Source organism: Amphiprion ocellaris, chromosome 24, assembly GCF_022539595.1.
Source record: "Amphiprion ocellaris isolate individual 3 ecotype Okinawa chromosome 24, ASM2253959v1, whole genome shotgun sequence".
Classification (NCBI taxonomy): Eukaryota; Metazoa; Chordata; class Actinopteri; family Pomacentridae; genus Amphiprion; species Amphiprion ocellaris.
The window spans coordinates 20,101,747-20,122,266 of NC_072789.1; the positions used below are offsets into that span (position 1 = coordinate 20,101,747).

The following is a 20,520-nucleotide window of genomic DNA, read 5'->3' on the forward strand; positions in this document are numbered from 1 at the left end:
GATTTTGAAGAAAGGTGGAAGCACAGTAGGTACTAGAGAAACAAGAACAGTGGCTTTAAAAAACAGAACAACAAATTATCCGGGAGCTAATTGAATCAGAGATATTTTTTTTCGGCCGGTCGGAGCCCGTTTGGTTGTCAGAAATGGGTCATCCAGCGGATTCAAAGTGCATTTGGCATCCGCAAGTGGAATAAGCCAAATAGCAACACAATCAGGCGGAATGTTTGTCGTCTGCATCCTTTTCACAATACGCGAGCCCGGCCAAATCCGATTTTTGTCAACGGTTCAGTTTATGCGGTGACATTTCAGCTTGAGCGGAGGTTCAAGGTTAATCACAAGTCATAAATGTTAGTTGCAGTGAGTCAGCAAGCGCCCTAACAATAAATAAATTAACAACTACCAGGATTGAAAATGAAATCTTTTTCTTTCTTTCATGAGGAGATTATTCCCAGAGATGTTACTATCGAAGGTTGTAACAATAGCCTCATAAATGGGAAAGTTTAATGATTGATCTTGGCCTGTGGTATTTTGTTGCTTAGGAGGCCGAGAACTTTGCTACCTTAGTTGTTGCTTGGACTGCGTTATCTGCCACTCCATGGCATCTGTTGCAAAGTCCACCGGAGAGACACGAGATTGAACAATTTGGTAAATATTGCCGACCGAAATGACAAGTCCTCTGGAGACGTGACACATACCGACACACTGAATACACATTCAGAGTCACCCACAGTGTAAATGAGAGTTGTGCAACCGTGAGCGAAGGTCAAGCACACAAATCACAAGTTTCATGAAAAGCCAGTTCTGAGAAGTCCTTGCATGAGGACTGACTAACGGCTGTTTGTCCGAGCCTCCATAAAAACGCCCAAGACAACCCATCTCTGGCTCTGCCTCCTCTGCCTGTGTATAATCAAACAGTACTCCCATTATGTTAACCTATGCATTACTATCATTCATTGTACATGATGGTTTCATATAACAAAACTGTATTAAGAATCCTATCCACTGTATAATGGTGCTATTTTGTAGTTTGTTACTTGCGAGAGATGGCTGAGACAGACTGATGGCAGGGCTTACGTTGGAGGTCTTCCCTTTTGCACAGCCTTGTGGCCACCATTTTATAGGTTTTATTTGTAAGCTGTTTCAATAAGGTAGTAGTGTAAGCGAGTAAATGTATCTGTGTGAAATCTGTGAATGCATGGAGAATTACAAAAAAAAGAAGAAGAAAAAAGAATACAACATGTTGTGGTCCCAAGAAGGCAAAATGCTATTTTTTTCTATGTTTTTAAATTATTTTCTCAATATAGATCCCTTATGCCAAATAACTTGACAATAGTACTGTGAACTGTGACCTCCAATTGTATTGAGATTGTTTAAAGTCATGGTGTGCTTTTGTCTATCCAGAGGTGTGTGTGTGTGTGTGTGTGTGTGTACGTACACCTCACTGGAAGCAAAGGTACTGACTATTAAAACAGCTTAAAGTGAGACTACGCAACTTTTGCTAAATGCCAAACCACCGTGGCTACATGTGGCTAGTTCAATTAAGCTCATTAGCAGCGGGTAAACCTCTCCAAGCTAACCACTCATTAACAGTGTTAGCGTAATAATTCTATTTGCCAGAAAGGGGAGACAAATGTTCTGCATGGCACGTTTAAAATGCTCTATGTCATTCTCATATCTGTCAATTAGCCTCCGCAGCTTAGCTTAGCATAAAGAACAATAGCCTTAGCGTAACATAATCCACCTGCTAGCATCGCTAAAGCTCACACATAAACATAAAGTGACTCAAATGTGTCGCTTCTGCACCTTGGTTATTAAAGATTGGTTAAACGAGATGTATGAGTTAGCATTTGAGCCTTAGAGGACCTGAACCAAGCAGCTGCTTGCCTGATTTAGTCTTTATGCTAAGCTAAGCTAACTAGCTCCAGATTTGGCTTCATATTTACAGGTATGAGAGTGATGTTTATCATCCCACAGATTAGCCTGCATGAGCTACTGGTAATATTCGGCCAAATTAGGCTGTAATGACAAAACCTAGACCAGGGGTCTCAAACTCATCTTAGTTCAGGTTCCACATTCAGCCCAATTTGATCTCAAGGGGACCAGACCAGTAAAATCACAGCATAAACCTATAAATAAATATAACTCCAAATTTTTCCTTTGTTTTAATGCAAAAAAGTACATTCTGAAAATGTTCACATTTAAGTAATTATCTTTTGACAAAACATTATGAACAACCTGAAATTTGTTCTGAAAAACAGGTTTAATTCAGCATCATTATGCCTCAGTTTATCATTTCCACATTACAACTTACAGATCAGAGTGTTTCAAAGGAACACAACATTTAGTCACAGGTATCTAGGAGTGAATGATGTAGCATGTTACAGTATGATCAAAATGACAGAAGTCAGACAAAAAAAGACCAAAAGAAACAGCAAAAACAAGACAAATTATTATAAAAATCAGACGCAAAATGAGACACAAAACGACAAAAATGTGACAAATGACATGGAAAAAAGAGACAAAAAATTAGACAAAAAAGTTACAAAGCGACTAAAAAAATGGACAATTGATAAAAATGAGGCCAAAAATTACACAAATGACACAGACAAGACCAAAAATAAAAAAGCGAGAAACAAAACAAAAAAGTCGACTAAAAAACACAAACGAGACAAAAAGGAAACACAAAACGGCAAAAACAAGAAGCAAAATGACAAAAACATGAGACAACAAAAATCAGACAAAAAAAACAAGACAAAATATTACACAAATGAGACACAAAATGACAAAGAGAACAATCTAGTTTTACTTCATGATCAAATCAACTTGTCATGGTCTAGAAATTATTTTACATTTATAGTTTTACTAATTTACATCTGCAGTTAATGTTTTCTCTGTAATTTTTACTCTTTGAGGACCAGATTGGACCTCTGGAGGGCCGGTTTTGTCCCGTGGGCTGCATGTTGGACACCCCTGCTCTAGAGTGTATATACCAGTACAAGGCACTTTTTGCTTTGAAATTCAACTTTTTGATATTTGACAGGAAACCATTTTCGTTCCCTCAAAGTTCCATGGTCTCGCTTTAAGTCGACGCCAGGAGTTTATTTATTTTGTCCAAAACATTTGTTAGCAGCTCTCGATTAAATCTTACTTTTCGAGATTTCATTTTAAATGTGTGCTTTTCTCAATACCAAGGTGTTAAAATGGAAATTTGCTCTATGCTTTAGTGTCTGTTCCTTACAAATTGTCTCGTCGGTCGGCCTGGCGACTGGAATGAAAAAGAAGCTGGTTGGAGAAAGGCTCTGGTCCTCCCAGATCTTCAGACATACAGTACAAACCAAAGACTTTTTGATGCGAACGAAGCCCACTCTGCATTGTTATTTCACAAACTAAACCTGTGACCAGTTCATTAAATATCAATTGATGCTATCCCTGTCTCAACTGCACTGCAGCTACGATACGCCCTTCACACACAGTTTCTGGTACCTGAATGCAGCTTGTGTATTAAAAAGTAAAGCGAACCAGACAGAAGTCCTTCGTTGTATCTGGTATATTCGGAGCGGTGATGCAGAAAGCCACAACTTCAAACCGTCTGACTATGAATCATTTAAAACATTTCAGTTTGTCAGTTGTTTGAAACAATCAATAAAGCAAGAAAGTGAGAGCGACTCTGTGAAGTGTTTAATGAGAAAATATGATTTCTGAAAGCTCACTGTCCAAAAACTGTTTGACTACAGCGCTGTTATTTATGGTGCTCGATTGCCTTCTGTAGAAAAAAATACAAACTGTTCACCATTCCTGCTGAATAACCACTTGTCAAAATCACAAAAAATGGCTGGACGGTTCTTTCATGCACATATGACTGATCATATCACTGGGGAAACATAATCCTGTGAAGACATCCCTGTTACACAACATCTCCCAACGGCTTCTTCTGGAGGATTTATTGAGGAACCCTGGGGATTCAGACACATGAACAGGACATAATTACTTATAAACTACAAATTTGTCCTTGTTACACTGCAAAAACTCAACATCTTACCAAGTCTGTTTGTCTTGTTTTTAGTCAAAATGTCTCATCCAATGTTCCCTCTAAGCTGCGCGCGTGCGCAATTGCGCACTGCTGACACGGTCTCCGCGCACAGAAAATCTGCGCTGCGCACAAAAAAAAAAAAAAATCCAACCTAAATTGTAAATAAAATAAACACGTAACAATTCATTCTCTGCTATTTTTCATTGTGAGTCAGTGAGTGACTGGTGACTGGCTGCTGCAGCCAATGATGCGATTCACATACGTATTTACCATAGACTGTATACAATGGTATTTACGCAGCTAATCTACGTCAGGCGTCCTTATGTGCAGCCACCGTTGTTGTCATAGATATGAATGAGTAGATAGGACACGCCCCTTTGAGCTGCGTGCTACAGCGAGGCTAAGCTAGTGGGGGCAAAGTTTCAGTGCATTCCGTTGATGTAGACAGCGTGAAAACGGAAACAACAAGTATGCTGGCTCACTGTGCTGCATACAGTTACACACTACGTCGTACGATTGAGACAAGGAAACTTGGAAATACTTTTCAGAGGTAAGAAGTGTTTTTGGCTCTTTTTTCATTATGAAATCGTGTTGAGAGCTTCCAGTCTATGAGAGCTAACTAGTTAGCCACTAGCAAAACGCTAAGGCGAGCTAGCAGCTTGACAACCAAATACCAGACGATTAATAGTAGCTGTAGTATAGTTGTACAAGCAGTAGTAGTAATACTAAAAGTACAAGCAGCAGTAGTAGTATAAACAGCTGTTAGAGTCGTAGAAGTAGTATCAGCATTTGTAATAGTATTACAAGTTGTAGAAGCAGTGCCAGTATCAGTAGTACTACTAGTAGTAGTAGTAGTCACATTACTATTCCTACCACCAATACTACCAATAGTAGTTATAAAGCCTAACTCATGTATATCCAGATTACCATCTATGTTGTTCCTCCAAACCCATTTTATGATTGGGATTACAGGCAGTTCTTTAGGACTGCTCTCTAATAATTGAAACGTTACTAAACAAGGTTATACTTATCAAATTAAATAGCTCTGGTCTCCAGTATATTGGCGAATTCGGTTCTTTGTACTTAATTTATTAGCATGATTTCTTTTTAATATGTTGTGTACAGACTTACTTACTTCTCTGTCTACTTTTCTTACTCCATGTAGGTTTCCCAGAGACTATGGGTTGAGGAGGAACTGGAAGTTTGTCGGCTTAGACCTGGTGTCATTCCATCAGTGTTAAACTTCACGGCTCATCTTGGAAGAGTACGTGCCAGAAAGACCACGACCAAGCAGCCTTGAGATCTTAGACAGCATCTCCCTCAGGTGGGTGTCAACGGTGTTCACGGTCAGGTCTGTGGTAATCCTGTCAAAAAACAAAACAGAAAAAAATCTAGATTATAAATCAACATGTAACCAAAGCACTCTGTGTATAATGCCATAGTATAGGATGTAGTTCAGAAAATGTCAAAGTATAGTATGCTTTACTCAAGAATAACATAGTATGGCCTGTAGTTCATAGTACAGCATGTTGGCAAGAAAAAAAAAAAACATAGATTATTATGTGGTTCAAAAAGCACAAAAAGATGGGATGTTGCCTAAAATTGTCATGTATGATATGTGGTTCAAAAAATGTCATAGTGCGGTATATTGTCAAAATAGTATGTAATTCAAGAAAACATCAGAGTATAATATGTCATCTAAAAAATGCCATAGAATAATAATTTAATTGTACAAGTAAAAGTATAGTAACTTTTAAAACTGTTCAAATTCTTATATGTTGCAAAAAAAACCAAGAACAAAAAAAAGTCACAGTAATATGTCAATTAAAAAAGCCTATAATATAGCATCGCCCAACAAACATCATAGTATAGCATGTCGCTCTAAAAACGTCACAGTATAGCCTTTAGTCCACAGCTGTCAGTAGGTGAGGAGCAACACAAAAACAGTCCAAATACTGGTTTCCAGAGGGTTAGACGAGAATTTATTTGAAAGAGTAAGTTTACAACAACACAACATGTGAGGGGGTTAAAAGCAAATGGGTGTTAGTAAAATAAAAATAAATCAACAGAACTAAAAGTGAACTTCATGTTGACATTGATGGGCATTCCAACCAGGAACAAAGTAAAAGAAAATCAATACGAAAAAAAACTCTTCCTGTTCACCTCTTAAAACCCAACACCACACCGCAGTAGCACCCTAAACTAAAACTACCAATTGATTCCCTGTTTTCCTTTCTGAACATTTCAAAGGTCCCTCTCTATCTCCCCACACATCCACCAACCACTGGAACACATCTCCAAAGTTCTGCTGGACCAGCTCAGCTTCCCCTCAGAAGAAGTGCTGCCACCTGCCAGATGAAGGAGCCTTTTGAGAGGCAGCTGGCATCGTGATTGGACTGTACTTTGGTCTGTTCTAATCCAGCTTCAGCTCCAGAGACGGCAGGCGGGACGAGTCAACGGAGGCCTGGTGGACGAAGGCATGCAGCTGAGTACAATCCAGAAAACAACAGAGGAGGAGTGCAGCAGCCCAGAGCCAGAACAACCAGAGTAGCATCGTATGTCTCTTAGAAAACATCATAGTATAGCCTTTGGTATGAAAAAACACCATCATATACATTGTGTATTGTACAAATAACAAGTCAAAGGAAAGAGACATACATTGTAGAATTGTAGTAATTGTGGGCTGACTGATTTACTGATTATAAGTATTTTATTTTTTACTGATTTACAGTAATAAATACATTTAAAAATGGTGCTACTTTGGCTCTGAACCTTTATCTACCTGTGGTCGCTCTGTCGTCTGGAGTGATTTGATTGGTTATACGTCACGAGTAAAACTCCTTTAACATCTATAAACAAAACAAAAACGTATCAACAAAGTTTTCTGTTAGTTTGTGTTCTTCTAAGTTTAACTCCAAGATTTTAAATACTTTCATTTACTGCAAATGAATATCTACTCCAAATATCTCACTAATAATCATTATCAGCCTTAAAAACCCACAAAACACCCCTCTATACTCCACCACACTTAGTACAGTCCGGTTCCCCCTTCTATAAATCTGCTTGGAATCATCCACTTCCTGTTTGTCAAAGTGGCCTTCTACCTGGACAGGTTTTGTTGGAGCTCATGCAACAAACATTTTGGGTAACTGCACTTTAATATGGATGGATGACACTGAATTAGAGTCTGTTTTAATGAGACTGAGTTAAGATGTGCAGCTCTGTCATTAAATAGGAAATTATTTCCCAGAATTCACAGAGAAAAGTCTGAAATGTTTGCTAGATTAGCGTCCCACATGTTCTTTGGCTCAGCTAAAGCTAACTCTCTCCAACTTCTGGATCTCTTGAGTTGCTTGTTGTTAAATTATCTTGCTAGAGGTGCTGAAGCTCAGAAAGTCTGAGATGTTTGTTCAGAATAAGCTCATTCTAAAGTCTGATCTGAACTGTCCTCTTTTGTTTGAACTTTCCCTAAACTTAGGAGTTAATGACAGAGCAGCACATCCAGACTCAGTCTCATTTATGTAGAGATTAAACTTCAGTGTCATTCATTGATGTTAAAGTGCAGTTTTTCAAATGTTTGTTGCACATGCTCCCGACCAAAGCAGTCCAGGTGGAAGACGATGTGAAGAGAAAGCTCCAGAGGATGAATATCACACATTTACGTTGGAAATAAATGTCCTTTAATGAGACATTGTCATGCAAAAGTTGGATTTCCCTTTGTTGAGTGCTTTGTTGATGTTGGTTTCTAAATGTTTTTTGACACTCGGCCCCAAAGATTAAAACCTTCTACGGCTCACAAGCTGCAACAATTCACACATTATCAACTATCTTTCTGACTAAACTAAGATAAAAAGTGAAAAACTGTCTGATTCCTGCATCATGAATGTAAATCTTTTTGGTTTTTATGACAGTAAACTGAATATATTTGGGCTTGACATTTTATAAACCAGAACAAGAAATGAATTAGTGGAGAAAACAATCAACAGATTAATGGACAAAGAAAATGTGTTTTCCAACATATATGGCTGAATTACTCCAACATTACAAGATACATACAATTTTAATTCAATTTTATTCATATAATGCCAATTACAGGTCAAATTGTCTCAAGATGCTTTATTTATTTATTTTTTTGTCATATTTAAACTATGGCAAAGTAAGAAATTTAAACCTCTTGACTAATCCAATTTATTATTTTGTTTTTAAGAGACTAATTGACAATTCAAACTTTCTCCACTAAAACTAATAAACATAAGGTCAAATAGAAGGAACAGTTTTAAATACTGCAGTCCCACGACGACAAGAATAAAATTTCTCAACAAAAACTAAATTTGCTGATGGATTCCATGAAAGTCCTAATAAATGATAATCAAGTGTGTTACTAAAGGTTTGTGGTGCTAAAAATCTCCAAGTAAAGCTATCAAGTTGAACATGTGGATGGAGGTTGATAAAAGTTGACCTCCCTTCGTTTCTGTGGAGCGACTCCATGGATTTCATGGATGGTGGTTAAAGACCTGCTCTTCTAGTGGTCTTCCTTCTAGTTGCTGTAAAAAGTCAGTCCATCCTGGCTGACTTCAACACCTCTTCATGACAAGTTGTTCTGCCTCCGACCTCATGGAAACTCAAGAAACTCCAGAAAACCTGTCGAGACTCGAAGAACTCGTCGGGCGGGGGAAGGTGTGGTGGGCGGTGGGGAGAGGTGGGGGAGTAGAGGGGGGAGGCCGCCACCCACCTCCCCGCCTACTCTCCGCCCTGACTCCACCCAGACTCCGCCTTGGCTCCACCCATGTGGTGACTTCAGCAACTACGATGACAAAGGGACGACGAATTTATTTCTTTGTATCTGATCTGTAGCTCAGTGAGTTAAGGATTCGCCTATGGAGCTGCAGGTCGCTGGTTCAAGACCAGACACTTCTTAAGTTTTCTCAAAATTCTGACAAAGACAAAGAAAGAAAAAGGCCGGTGGCGGGTCTCGAACCTGCGACCTTCCGCTTGGTAGTCTTCTTCTTATCCTCCTGAGCTACTCGCTCAGATACTAAATCTTCTCGTTTTTGCGCATTTATCATCTATTTTTTGGCGTTTTCGAGTTTTTTTTTAACTCAAGTCTCGACTCGACCGTTTTTCTCAGGAGGTTGGACTTCAGCCTTTGTGCTGGAGGGTTGAACCTTCAGTTCCAAGACTTTCCAAAGCCTCCACACCTCCCGAGTCCTCAGGACCTGAGCTTTCACACAGTCTGAGGGCTGAAATTTTCTCAGTCCCACAGTAGTTCTCTGTTAGATTTAACTTTCACACAGTCCAAGGACTGATATCTTCTAAGTTCCTGAGTAGTTCTCTGTTAGTTTGAACCTTTCGACAGTCTGAGGACTGAAAACCTAAAAGTTCTTGAGCAGTTCTCTGTTACTTTGAACCTTCAGACAGTCTGAGGACTGAAGTTTTAAAAGTTTCTCAGTACTTCTCTGTTAGTTTGAACTTTATGGTTAACAGAAGCCTTAAAACTTGTGACCATGAGTCTTGATTTCACATTTAGATCATCCATCTGAGTTCTTCTCAGACCTTCACCTGTGGGTTTTTTAGAAATCCTCAACAAACTTTGATTCTCTTCACTGAACAGTAAAGTTTGTGGAGATCAGAAGGTAACATTAGTTTGATCCATGCCTTCAACTACTAGTAGACTTTATCTGGAAAGCAGTTTTCTGAAATGAGTTCTTAGTAAATCTATCCACAATCAAACCAAGAACATAGAAAGAGGAAATGTTTGAAGAAACAACTTGATGTTTTCATTTCAGACTAGAAAACACTTTAAAGCCTTTATTTGTTTTTGCTCTTTTGATCATTTTATTGTTTCTTCTGTTTAATTTGATCTTCTAAAGTTTAACTGGTGTCTTTTGAAATGTTTTGTCTTTAGTTTGATTCTTCTTAAATGTTTAGTTTTGCTCTTTTGTCACCTTTTATTCTGTTCTAATGTCTGATCTGATTTCGAAATGTTTTGTCTTTTTAATGTTTAATTGTTGTTTTTTCAAATGTTTCATCAGCTTGTTTGAAAAATTTCCTTGTCTTTCCCAATGTTTAATTTTTCGATTAAATCTTTGTTAAGGTTTTTCTTTTTAAATGTTTTACCACCTTTTAATGTTTAATTTTCTTTTTTAATGCTTCATTGTATTTTCTGTCTAATTCCTGTTTAAAGTTTTATTGTCTTTAAGATTTAATTTTCTAATTAAACATTTAATTTTTTAATTAAATGTTTTGACTTTTAAAGGTTTAATAATCTAATTAATGGTTTAGTATTTTTCTAAATGTGTAATATTCTTGTTTAATTGTATTTTTTAAATGTTTAATTATCTAAAATATTTCATCTTTTATGTTTAACATCTTTGTTTAAAAATTTTTGTTTAATTTCCTAATTACATGCTTTGCATCTTCTGTTTAATTATCTAATTAAATATTTTGTCTAATATAATTTGATTGAATTCAATATTTAATTTTCTTTTTAAAAGTTTTATTATATTAAATGTTTTTTTCCTTTGATTTAATTGCTTTTTTACTGTAGTTTATTTCTTTAATCTTTTTTTTCTGTCAAGATTTTAACCCCAACCTTAAAAATGAAACAAACCCTTAAATCACAACGAAAATACTTCTGTTGTCACAATCACGAGTTAGTCAGTTATTCAGTTTATCAATTCAGCTTTATTTGTTTAGCACCTTTCACACAGATTACAAAACTAAACAAGCAAAGAGGAAAAAACTATGCTCAAACTATGAGTAAAACTCAAAAACAAACAAACAAAAAAAAAAGAATTAACATGGTAATAAAATATGTTGTGTCCAGGGGATGGAGGGAGTTTATTGAAGTCTTCTTGGGCTCACATGGGAAATCATTTAAAATATAAACTTGATATTCAGTCTAAGGAAACTGCAGAGCGACAGAAGAACCAACAATATCTCCTGTTTTCTCCTTTAATGAGTCGACTCTTCTTGTGCTTTCAGACTAAAGAACTACAGACTCTTCACAACCTGCTCAAACTCTTGGTACAGGACCTCACCACACGGGTCAAGAAGGTTTCTGTCTCATTTCTACTCTGAAGCTCACCTTCTCCTGCTCAAACTGCTGACAAATGTTTCTGCTGCTCTAAAGTCTGGTCTCCAGAACTTCCTAAAAACTCTCAAAGTCTCTTCTGCTGCAGGTTGCTTTGTAGAACTGTTCCAGAAAACCTCACTAAACCACATGGAGGGGCCTCAAGATAGTCGTCCAAATGAAACCATACAAAAACCAAACTAGCACAACCCAAACGCTAAAGTCTCCTGCAGCCTACCAGAGAACCTCTGAGAACAGAGAATCAGGACAGGAACTCTTACCTTCTGGACAACCAACGCTGGTTCTCAAACAAGAATACAGAATGTGTCTGACCAAAAACCTCTGAAGACTCACTACAGCCAAGATAAAGACACACCTCAGCTGCACCAAATCCACTAATCACTGCACACATTAGCACCATGTGCCAACTGTGGCTACAGAACCACATTTACCAAGACAACTATCCAGTACAAAGCCCTAAAACACACCAAGAAACACATTAAAGCCGATTTTACTGCTGGAAGCTGCAAACCAACACCTAAAGAACAAACTAATGCAATGGAGCCAAACCCGGTTCACTGGTGAAGAGAAACAGAGGAAATGTTTGTCTGCAGCTAAATAAAGCAGGAAGACACTGAGCTGCTCAGGTGTTCCTGATAACACCAAGCAGCCACCTGGACAGCCAATAGGAACGCAGCTTCCTGGAAGTCCAGAGGGCTGGCTTAGTCAAGGAAATTTAATTTAAAGTTGAAGCAGAAAGTTAACAAAGAAAGTTGAAAACCACCTTCTGATCCCTGAAATCTCTGAGTTTTCACACAAAGAACACCTGAACATGTCAAACTGGTTCCATAGTAGAACCCTCATTGTAAAAACGTCATAGTATGGTGTGTTGCTCAAAAAACATTAGGACCCGGCTGTCAGGGGACAAACATGTAAGAAACATGAGAACAGAGAGAACCCAACCAGTAGGTCACAGTTTATCATCATCTAGTCATCTCCTGAAGTCCATATGGTGAGAGACATCAGTATCTGGTTGTTCATTTACCAGAGGATGCTTATAATCATGCTGATGTGGTCTGTACTCTACAGTATTTTAGTGACTCAATAAATGCCTAAGTTGTTTTTTTTTTTTAAATGCTTTTTAGTTTTTAATAAACATTTAACAGCCTATATGTAATCAATAAATGGCCTTTGTCTATCTTAAGAAAAATTCACTCAGAACTCTGATATGTTAACAGTACTAAATAAATCAATAAATACATGCATACACACATAAATAAGTTAATACATTAACTGTGTTAAGATAAGATTTAGATTTTTAAAAAGTTGTTTATGTTTTTGCAGAATCCAGTATTGCTCACTGGTTGGTCATTACATTTTATTAGTTTGATTTCACTGTTTAAAATAATGCCACCTCTTTTCAGACAGAACCTGTGATAATAAAACAATACAAAATTTTTAGTTCCGTGTTAATAAAGCACTTAAAGCTTTAAGTATGGCTAAATGCTTTTTTCAAAATTAAATATATCACTCCTTAGGTGGTAGTGGCCCCAAGTTCAGTAAAGTTGGAAAGATATTCACAGATTCAGACTTCCAGCATCAATAACTCATTAGATATAGGTTGTCAAAACATAAACGGTGCCTCTTTCCCATTGTTGCAAGGCAGACAATGTGCTACAAGCCCAGTTTTATCAAAAGCAGCTGTCTTTCAAGCTACAGGAATAACATTGGTGTCTATGGAGTGAACAGGGTCCGTCTGCAATTTGCAAAACCTCTGCAAGAGTAAAGAGAGACAAATATTCAATAACTTCACTCTTATACATTGTAGTGTCACTAAAATCACTGCAGCCTTCAACTGGCTCCTGTTGACAAAGTGTTTTAACAGAAATGTAAATGCTGTCATTTGATTCTTTTAATGAACCATGTAACTTGAATGGATGTGATGCTGGTGTGACCACAGTGCACATGTCTGATGTTGCTCACAGTGGTCCAAGGGACGCTCAGGGAGTTTGTGTGTTTGCTCACACTCAGGAAAAATTACAGGGAACATTGGGTGGGGGACTTTAAAACATACTGACTCTTACTAAGACACTTACTATACATACTACATTAAGAGACTTACTGTAGGAAGCCACTATGTAAGAGACAAAGTGAGTGTCAAAAGCTATCAGAAGCTACACGATGAGAGACATAGTATGAGGCTGGGCTTACAAACTACGACATGAGACTGAAAGATTCCAAGAGGAAATGTCTGAATGTCAGGGAGATGGAGGAGCGGTTGACTACTATTGATGACAGACTGTGAATTTTCAGCCAGAGTGAACGTCAAAAGAGAAAAGCTCCAGTAGTGAAGGGGCCTCGATAGTGTGGTGGATCAACCAGTGAATGCTGGAACTCTGCCTGGCAGACACACCTGGGATGTGAGTTCCAGATGTGTAGTCATGGTCCTGGAGCAGCAGAAAGGCCTCACTGCTAAACTGCAGCGGTGAGGGTTGGGGAGGGATTGTTTCCCCTCTGGTGTTTCTAAGAGACGTCACTGGGTGTTATGGAGCTCCACACGGTGGTCGGCTGGAGTTTTCACTGAGTATTATAGTGTTAAAAAACTATCAGAGAGACACAGTATGACGCAGTAAAGCTACTGATAGAAGAGCTTAGGATTACTGACTACATAAGAGATGGTTTTTCAAGCGACTACAAAGTTTTCTTTTTGTGGCTGTTGGTCTTAAAAATTCAAGGCCTGTCCTAAGATTTGAACCTACAACCAACTACTAACCAACTCTAACTACCTGAGTGATCACCTCAGACAGACACCGACTCTTGTAGAACCAACCTGAGCTACTTGGTCAGACAGCTGTTCCACATTCATTTTAATTACATTAATTGAACCCATATCCTCTAAACTACTAACCTCCCCTCTAAGTCACTGACCTTTTTCACTGAAGACGCTTCAGTTCCACTTCTTTCAGTCCTCAGCTCTTTCCTTTGGATGTTGGACTTAAAACTGTGGAGACACAAACACGAAACAGAAGTCTCATAAGGACTGGACTGTGAAAATCAGAACTTCTAGACTCTCTTTTAACCTTCCTATTACCTTCACATTTACTAACATCTTTTATCCTTGGGGTCAATTTGACTCCAGCAATTTAACCTCCAGAAAATTATTATTATAATTCAGATTGTTCCCCAGGTTTATGTATCGGGTACTTTATGTCTGTTGACTACCTAAGAAGCTCTTTCAATACAACAACCCCCATCCACTCCCTTCATACATCCAGTTCACCAGAACTCTGCAGATCACAATAAAATCTCAGTGGAACTGCAGTTTCACCTAACATTGGAGAGAGATATCTTTTGGTGTTTTAATGGCTTTATAATACAAATATACACTTTTAAAAATACAAATATAAGTACACATTTTGGTTATCTGTAACATTTAGAATGAAAAACTCTTTCTGTTATCCAGAATAGTAACATGAATTATGAAAAACTAAAACAATTTCAAAAAGTTTAGGGCCCTTAAGTTTTTTGAAGATTATAAAACTGCATGTTACAGTGACTTCTATATCATTCAAAACTAAATTGAGTATATTATTGATATTTATTATGTGTTCTACAGCTAAAAGAACACTGACACGTACAACCTGTGTACAGGACATTAAAAACATATCATAACATTAATTTTATATTTTATGTCCCCAGTAAATGAGGAAAAGACATTAAATATGAAGAAAAAATAATGTCAATCATTAATTTAGAGACAAACACTTGAGCTTCCATGTTTAACACAAGCTTCTATGCATGTTTATTTAAACTTCAAAATAAAATCTTTTTATGATTTAAAAAGCAGAAGTGAACCGTTATGGTTCATAGTTAAGATTAGCAATAGTGTTACCATTTCTGAACCAAAAAAGGTTAAACTAATGAAAAACTAAAGCTAAATCAATTATTTAACATTGCATCTGTTGTTTCTGAGTATGAAAAATTAATTATTGGTGTTATTCAAAATGATTGAAATATGGATTGACATTTTGTTTTTTTTATATTACAGAAGCCAAAATGTTTGATCTCACACATTATATAACTAAACATGTGGAAGTCTACATATTATTATTGTGTCAGTTTTAAAGTTATTTATTTAGGCTGATTTTCTATGTGAACCTGCTTTCTGGAACTAAAATAACATGTTGGATTAAATGAAATAAACGTGACCTCTCTGATTAAACAGTGCCACTAGTTTACCAACAAATGAAAATCAAAGTAATTTCGTTGTTTTTGAGAGCAGGTATGAAACATTTGTTGTTTATCTTTCATTAGTCCAGACTCACAAAGTAGCAAAATCAAAACGTCTGCTGATAAAACTGAGAAATTCTCAACATCTAACAGCTTTGAAGACATTTTGTTGGTGTGTTTTGGATTCCAGTGAACATAAAATCTTTTAAATTTGACCAGTAAAGAGGAAAAATAACTTGAGTGATTTTCTGAACTCTACTCTGACCTGTATCTTACCTGGAACACCCCACTGATGTTTGTTCTCGCTTCCAGGACCAGTTTGAGTTTGCGCTGACTGCAGTGGCTGAAGAGGTGAACGCCATCCTCAAAGCTCTGCCCCAGTGAAACCAGTCCAGCCTCCAGTCCGACTCTCCTCCCCCCGTTCCTCTCTGCCATGATGAAAAATGACTTCTTTGCCTTGAAAACCTAACAGTGATGTCACATAAAACGAAATGAAGGTCAGGAAGGATTGACGCAGCAGGAGTGGGATTTTTAAATGTTTGTGGTGCAGATATGAAACTCTGAACCACAAACTATTTAAACAGCAGATTTATCTTCTACCTGTGAAAATCCAACCTCAACTTCCAGTCACTCCAGTTTAAGCCAGACTTCATTTTCCCTCGTCTGTGTGGTTAAAGTTTGTTGAACCTGTGCTGCTGTCGAATGGTTTCCAACCAAGCAAGGAAGCTAAATTTAAAAAGATCTATTTTAAATATATAAAGTGTGATGGATTAAATTCTATTTCCACATCCTGCTGCATCCTCCTCATTTGACTAACAAAATATATATATATATATACACACACCCCTCCTGTTTGTGCCACTCAGATCATTTTATGTCTGTGGATATATTGTTGACCTCTTGCAAGACAGAAAACGCAATTTAAAAAAAAGAAATGTTATTCTATGAAAAATCAAAGCTATTTTGTATCTGTGACACCTTAAATAAATCTTTTTGTGTTCAAGTGCTGCAACAACTTCTTGTGACCTGTGACTTTGTGCTCTGAAACTTCTGATTTAACTTAAAGACAATTCTTAAACAGATCAGTCTACAGATTAACAAAACATTTCCTGCCTTCAGTCTCAGTGGACTTACCCTATCTGACCTGCAGCTGGTGCTCCAGCATCTAGCCTGGTCCTGACACTTTAAAGTACTGCTCACCTGCAAATACACAACAGTCACTGGAGCATCAGCCTCAACCACTTTAATAGTCACTGCTAAAGTCAACACAGACAAGAGAATATGCTTGACGTTCTTTATTAGTTTGCACAAATAAAAATGAACATGACCGAATGTGCAGAGTTGAAGGAATGAGTCCAGTATGGCTTCATGGAGCTGCAAACTGCAGACGGATGTTCCAGGGACTTAATACTCCTCTCCTTCCTCATCCTCCTCACCCATGCTGTCGGTTCCCACCTCCTCGTAGTCCTTCTCCAGAGCAGCCATGTCCTCCCTGGCCTCTGAGAACTCTCCCTCCTCCATCCCCTCTCCAACGTACCAGTGGACGAAGGCCCTCTTGGCGTACATCAGGTCGAACTTGTGGTCCAGTCGGGCCCAGGCCTCGGCGATGGCGGTGGTGTTGCTCAGCATGCACACGGCCCTCTGCACCTTGGCCAGGTCTCCTCCAGGAACCACAGTGGGAGGCTGGTAGTTGATGCCCACCTTGAAGCCAGTTGGACACCAGTCCACAAACTGGATGGTGCGCTTGGTCTTGATGGTGGCGATGGCGGAGTTGACATCTTTGGGAACCACGTCTCCACGGTACAGCAGACAACAGGCCATGTACTTGCCGTGACGAGGGTCACATTTCACCATCTGGTTGGCTGGCTCGAAGCAGGCATTGGTGATGTCAGCCACGGAGAGCTGCTCATGGTAGGCCTTCTCTGCAGAGATAACCGGGGCGTAGGTGGCCAGGGGGAAGTGGATACGAGGGTAGGGCACCAGGTTGGTCTGGAACTCCGTCAGGTCCACGTTCAAGGCTCCGTCGAAGCGCAGGGAGGCGGTGATGGAGGAGACGATCTGTCCAATCAGCCTGTTCAGGTTGGTGTAGGTGGGACGCTCGATGTCCAGGTTCCTGCGGCAGATATCGTAGATGGCCTCGTTGTCCACCATGAAGGCGCAGTCGGAGTGCTCCAGGGTGGTGTGGGTGGTCAGGATGGAGTTGTAGGGCTCCACCACGGCTGTGGACACCTGAGGAGCCGGATAAACCGCAAACTCCAGCTTGGATTTCTTGCCGTAGTCGACAGAGAGGCGCTCCATCAGCAGAGAGGTGAAGCCGGAGCCGGTTCCTCCTCCAAAGGAGTGGAAGATGAGGAAACCCTGGAGGCCTGTGCACTGGTCAGCCTGAAACACCACAGTTCAAAGTGTTAGATCTCACATGAGCATCAGTTTAAAAATGCAACACTTTAACATGTCTAAGGAGCCTGGGCTTACAAGCTTGCGTGTTCTGTCCAGAACCATGTCAATGATCTCCTTTCCGATGGTGTAGTGACCACGAGCGTAGTTGTTGGCTGCATCCTCTTTGCCTGTGATCAGCTGCTCGGGGTGGAAGAGCTGACGGTAGGTTCCTGTACGGATTTCATCTGCAGAACAAGGAGAAGTCAGGTTTAGAATTAAACATCGTTAAACTATGGAGACAATTTTCTGAGAACTAGTGCTAAAATGAGCTGGATTAAAACCTCAAAATGCATAAGTTCAAAGATTCAAGTCACATACATAACATGTTTAAAGTTGCTGCAACTCAGCTACACAAAGAACCTAACATCCTATGAAAAACTAGTTATGTTTTAGAAGAGGCAGAATTTCTCTGCCAGGCTTGAGATAAAAGGCAGCATATTTTGTTTGAGAACTGGGCAGCAGAATGCGTTTTTTGCTGCACTGCTAGTATAATGGCGTCCTGTAAACCAGTAAGGGTTGGGCACACTTCTGTGCATGACACAAAAATAAAGACATCAATCCTAATCTTTTTTTAGGTTTTGAGGATGTAACGTTTGATATTTCTACCACATAATTCAGAAGGTGCAATCTCTGTTTTGTGAAACTCACCGATGACTGTTGGCTCCAAGTCCACAAACACAGCTCTGGGAACATGTTTTCCAGCTCCAGTCTCGCTGAAGAAGGTGTTGAAGGAGTCGTCTCCTCCTCCGATGGTCTTGTCGCTGGGCATCTGACCGTCCGGCTGGATGCCGTGCTCCAGGCAGTAGAGCTCCCAGCATGCATTGCCCATCTGGGCGCCGGCCTGGCCGACATGCATAGAAATACACTCACGCTGCAGAAGAGAAAGAGGTCAGACAAAGTTAGATTTTATGTTTTAAACAACAACTCTGGTGATGTAAAGAATCTCTACCGTCACTTCTGCGTCTTAAAAACAGGTCCAAAGCGATTAGTTTGAAAAATTACAACTGTAGCATCATAGACAATAGTGGAAAAACAAATACTAAAAAAAAAATTAAGTAAATAACTTGAGGTTTCATAATGTTTAGTCTAACTTTACCCTGCAAATTGAGTTACAAATAAAACATGGATATTTATTCATTTTAAACTATAGCATACCTTATTTGCATATTACAAGATCAAATTTTAGAAAACATGCAATAAACAACTTCTATAGCTTTTAAGTATTTTTCTTATTTTGTTTGTACATAGTGTGCCTGTTTTTATTTTTTTATATATAGCTGAGAGTCACCAATCCTAATTTCGCTGTGTGGAGACACAATGACACTCCACATATGCAAATATTACCCTATTTATCTGGAGTGTCCCCCTTTAAATTCAAACTAGTTATGGCACAATTTAAATAACTTCACTATCTGATCTGTTACACACAAAGAGTAAGTCTTTCAATAGTAAAAGGACAAAAGTTGAAAAGTTATCTTAAACAAATGCAATGTGTCATGCTACAATTACATAACCAGTATTTTTAAATTCCAAATATTACTAATAGCTACTACTGGCCCACAAAAAAAGCATGTCTGTTAAGCTGCATCTTATATAAAAGTCTATTTTGAATTACCTTAGCTTTATTTTTACCACTTAGTGTTAAAATGTGGGGTTTATATAACTGAAAATGGCAGCAGACACTGTTTGAAATGCCAATAGGAGTTACATAACCCCGACTTTCAAGGATTCTTTCCAACAGTGCGCCGTTTTGCAGCTTCCTGGAATTTTAAACTCTTAAACCCTGTCACCGGATGTACATTAATGCATCTTGGCGGGAACATGCTCAGTCACATGACCGTTTCCCTCCCAGTGAAACTCAGCCAACAGCATCGTCTGAAAGCTGCCGTCCCGTCACATGGCAGGTTTCTCCTCCCAGCGGCAGACCAGTGAAAATCCCCCACCGGCAGAGGCTGTCTGAAACCCTGGGACCAGCCTCCACCCTGCCCCCACACTGCTGCGTTCACGGACAGGGCGTTATCTGATGGCGCCTCTGGTTCGCTCACTCTTTATAAAAAAAGTTTGGCCTTCGGTGGAGCTACTTCCTGGACAACGTGGCATATGCGCACTCAAACTCCTACAACTATTTTAATAAAGTTTTGCCGTCAGCTAACAGGTGAAAACTAGCGGTTTGGCGGTTTAAAGGTATTTTCCGGTTCGTTTTCTCCTAAAACTGCGCCACTAGTTCAGCCTCATCCACGTCACGCCGAGTTAGTCATGCGGGGACGCGACGAAGAGCGGCCATTTTAGCCTAAATAAACCGATTTTTAGCTAGTTTTAATCTCAGACATACTTTCGTCAACGTTGTTAATATTCGACAGTTACTCGCATTTTTAAAACAAACGCAACGACTTTTCTTCCAACAAAGGCAAAAAGTAAGTCGTACAACACATTAAATTGCGTTTTTAAAGTTTCAGAACAACATTTTTGGCAGTTTATTCCGTCTAAACTCACCATTGTTAGTTCAGTAGTTGTCCCTCTAGCCGACGTGAAGGATCGGGTGTTGAAGGCAGTAGTGAGGGGCGGAGGAGCCGCCGCTGCTTTTATACCTCCCCGGGAGGAGGGGCCACAGCGGACGTTTGAATTTCCGGTTGGCGGGAACAGCCGTTGGCCGGAACTGCTTCAGGAGCGCCCCGGAAGTTACAAACACCGAAGTGTAAATAGGCAAATATAAATATGTAATGGTCGAATTTTTGCCTTTTACCTAGCAAGA

At 39.1% G+C, this 20,520-nt stretch overlaps 1 protein-coding gene and 1 long non-coding RNA gene across 2 annotated transcripts; one reads left to right on the forward strand and one right to left on the reverse strand.

The window, feature by feature from the left end:
- The first annotated feature begins 4,092 nt into the window (after window positions 1–4,092).
- LOC129348331 (uncharacterized) lies at window positions 4,093–12,854 on the forward strand. Its single transcript, XR_008600864.1, has 4 exons — window positions 4,093–4,580; window positions 5,196–5,354; window positions 6,281–6,585; window positions 11,015–12,854. It is a non-coding gene; the product is annotated as an uncharacterized LOC129348331 (long non-coding RNA).
- A 3,758-nt stretch (window positions 12,855–16,612) lies between these two features.
- On the reverse strand, window positions 16,613–20,421 carry LOC111582834 (tubulin alpha chain-like). The gene is made up of 4 exons (XM_035957880.2): window positions 20,262–20,421; window positions 18,417–18,639; window positions 17,805–17,953; window positions 16,613–17,714 (listed from the first exon to the last, which is right to left on the reverse strand). The coding sequence occupies exons 1-4, from the start codon at window positions 20,262–20,264 to the stop codon at window positions 16,737–16,739; spliced, it is 1,353 nt and encodes a 450-aa protein (XP_035813773.1). The 5' UTR covers window positions 20,265–20,421; the 3' UTR covers window positions 16,613–16,736.
- Between the last annotated feature and the right edge of the window lie 99 nt (window positions 20,422–20,520).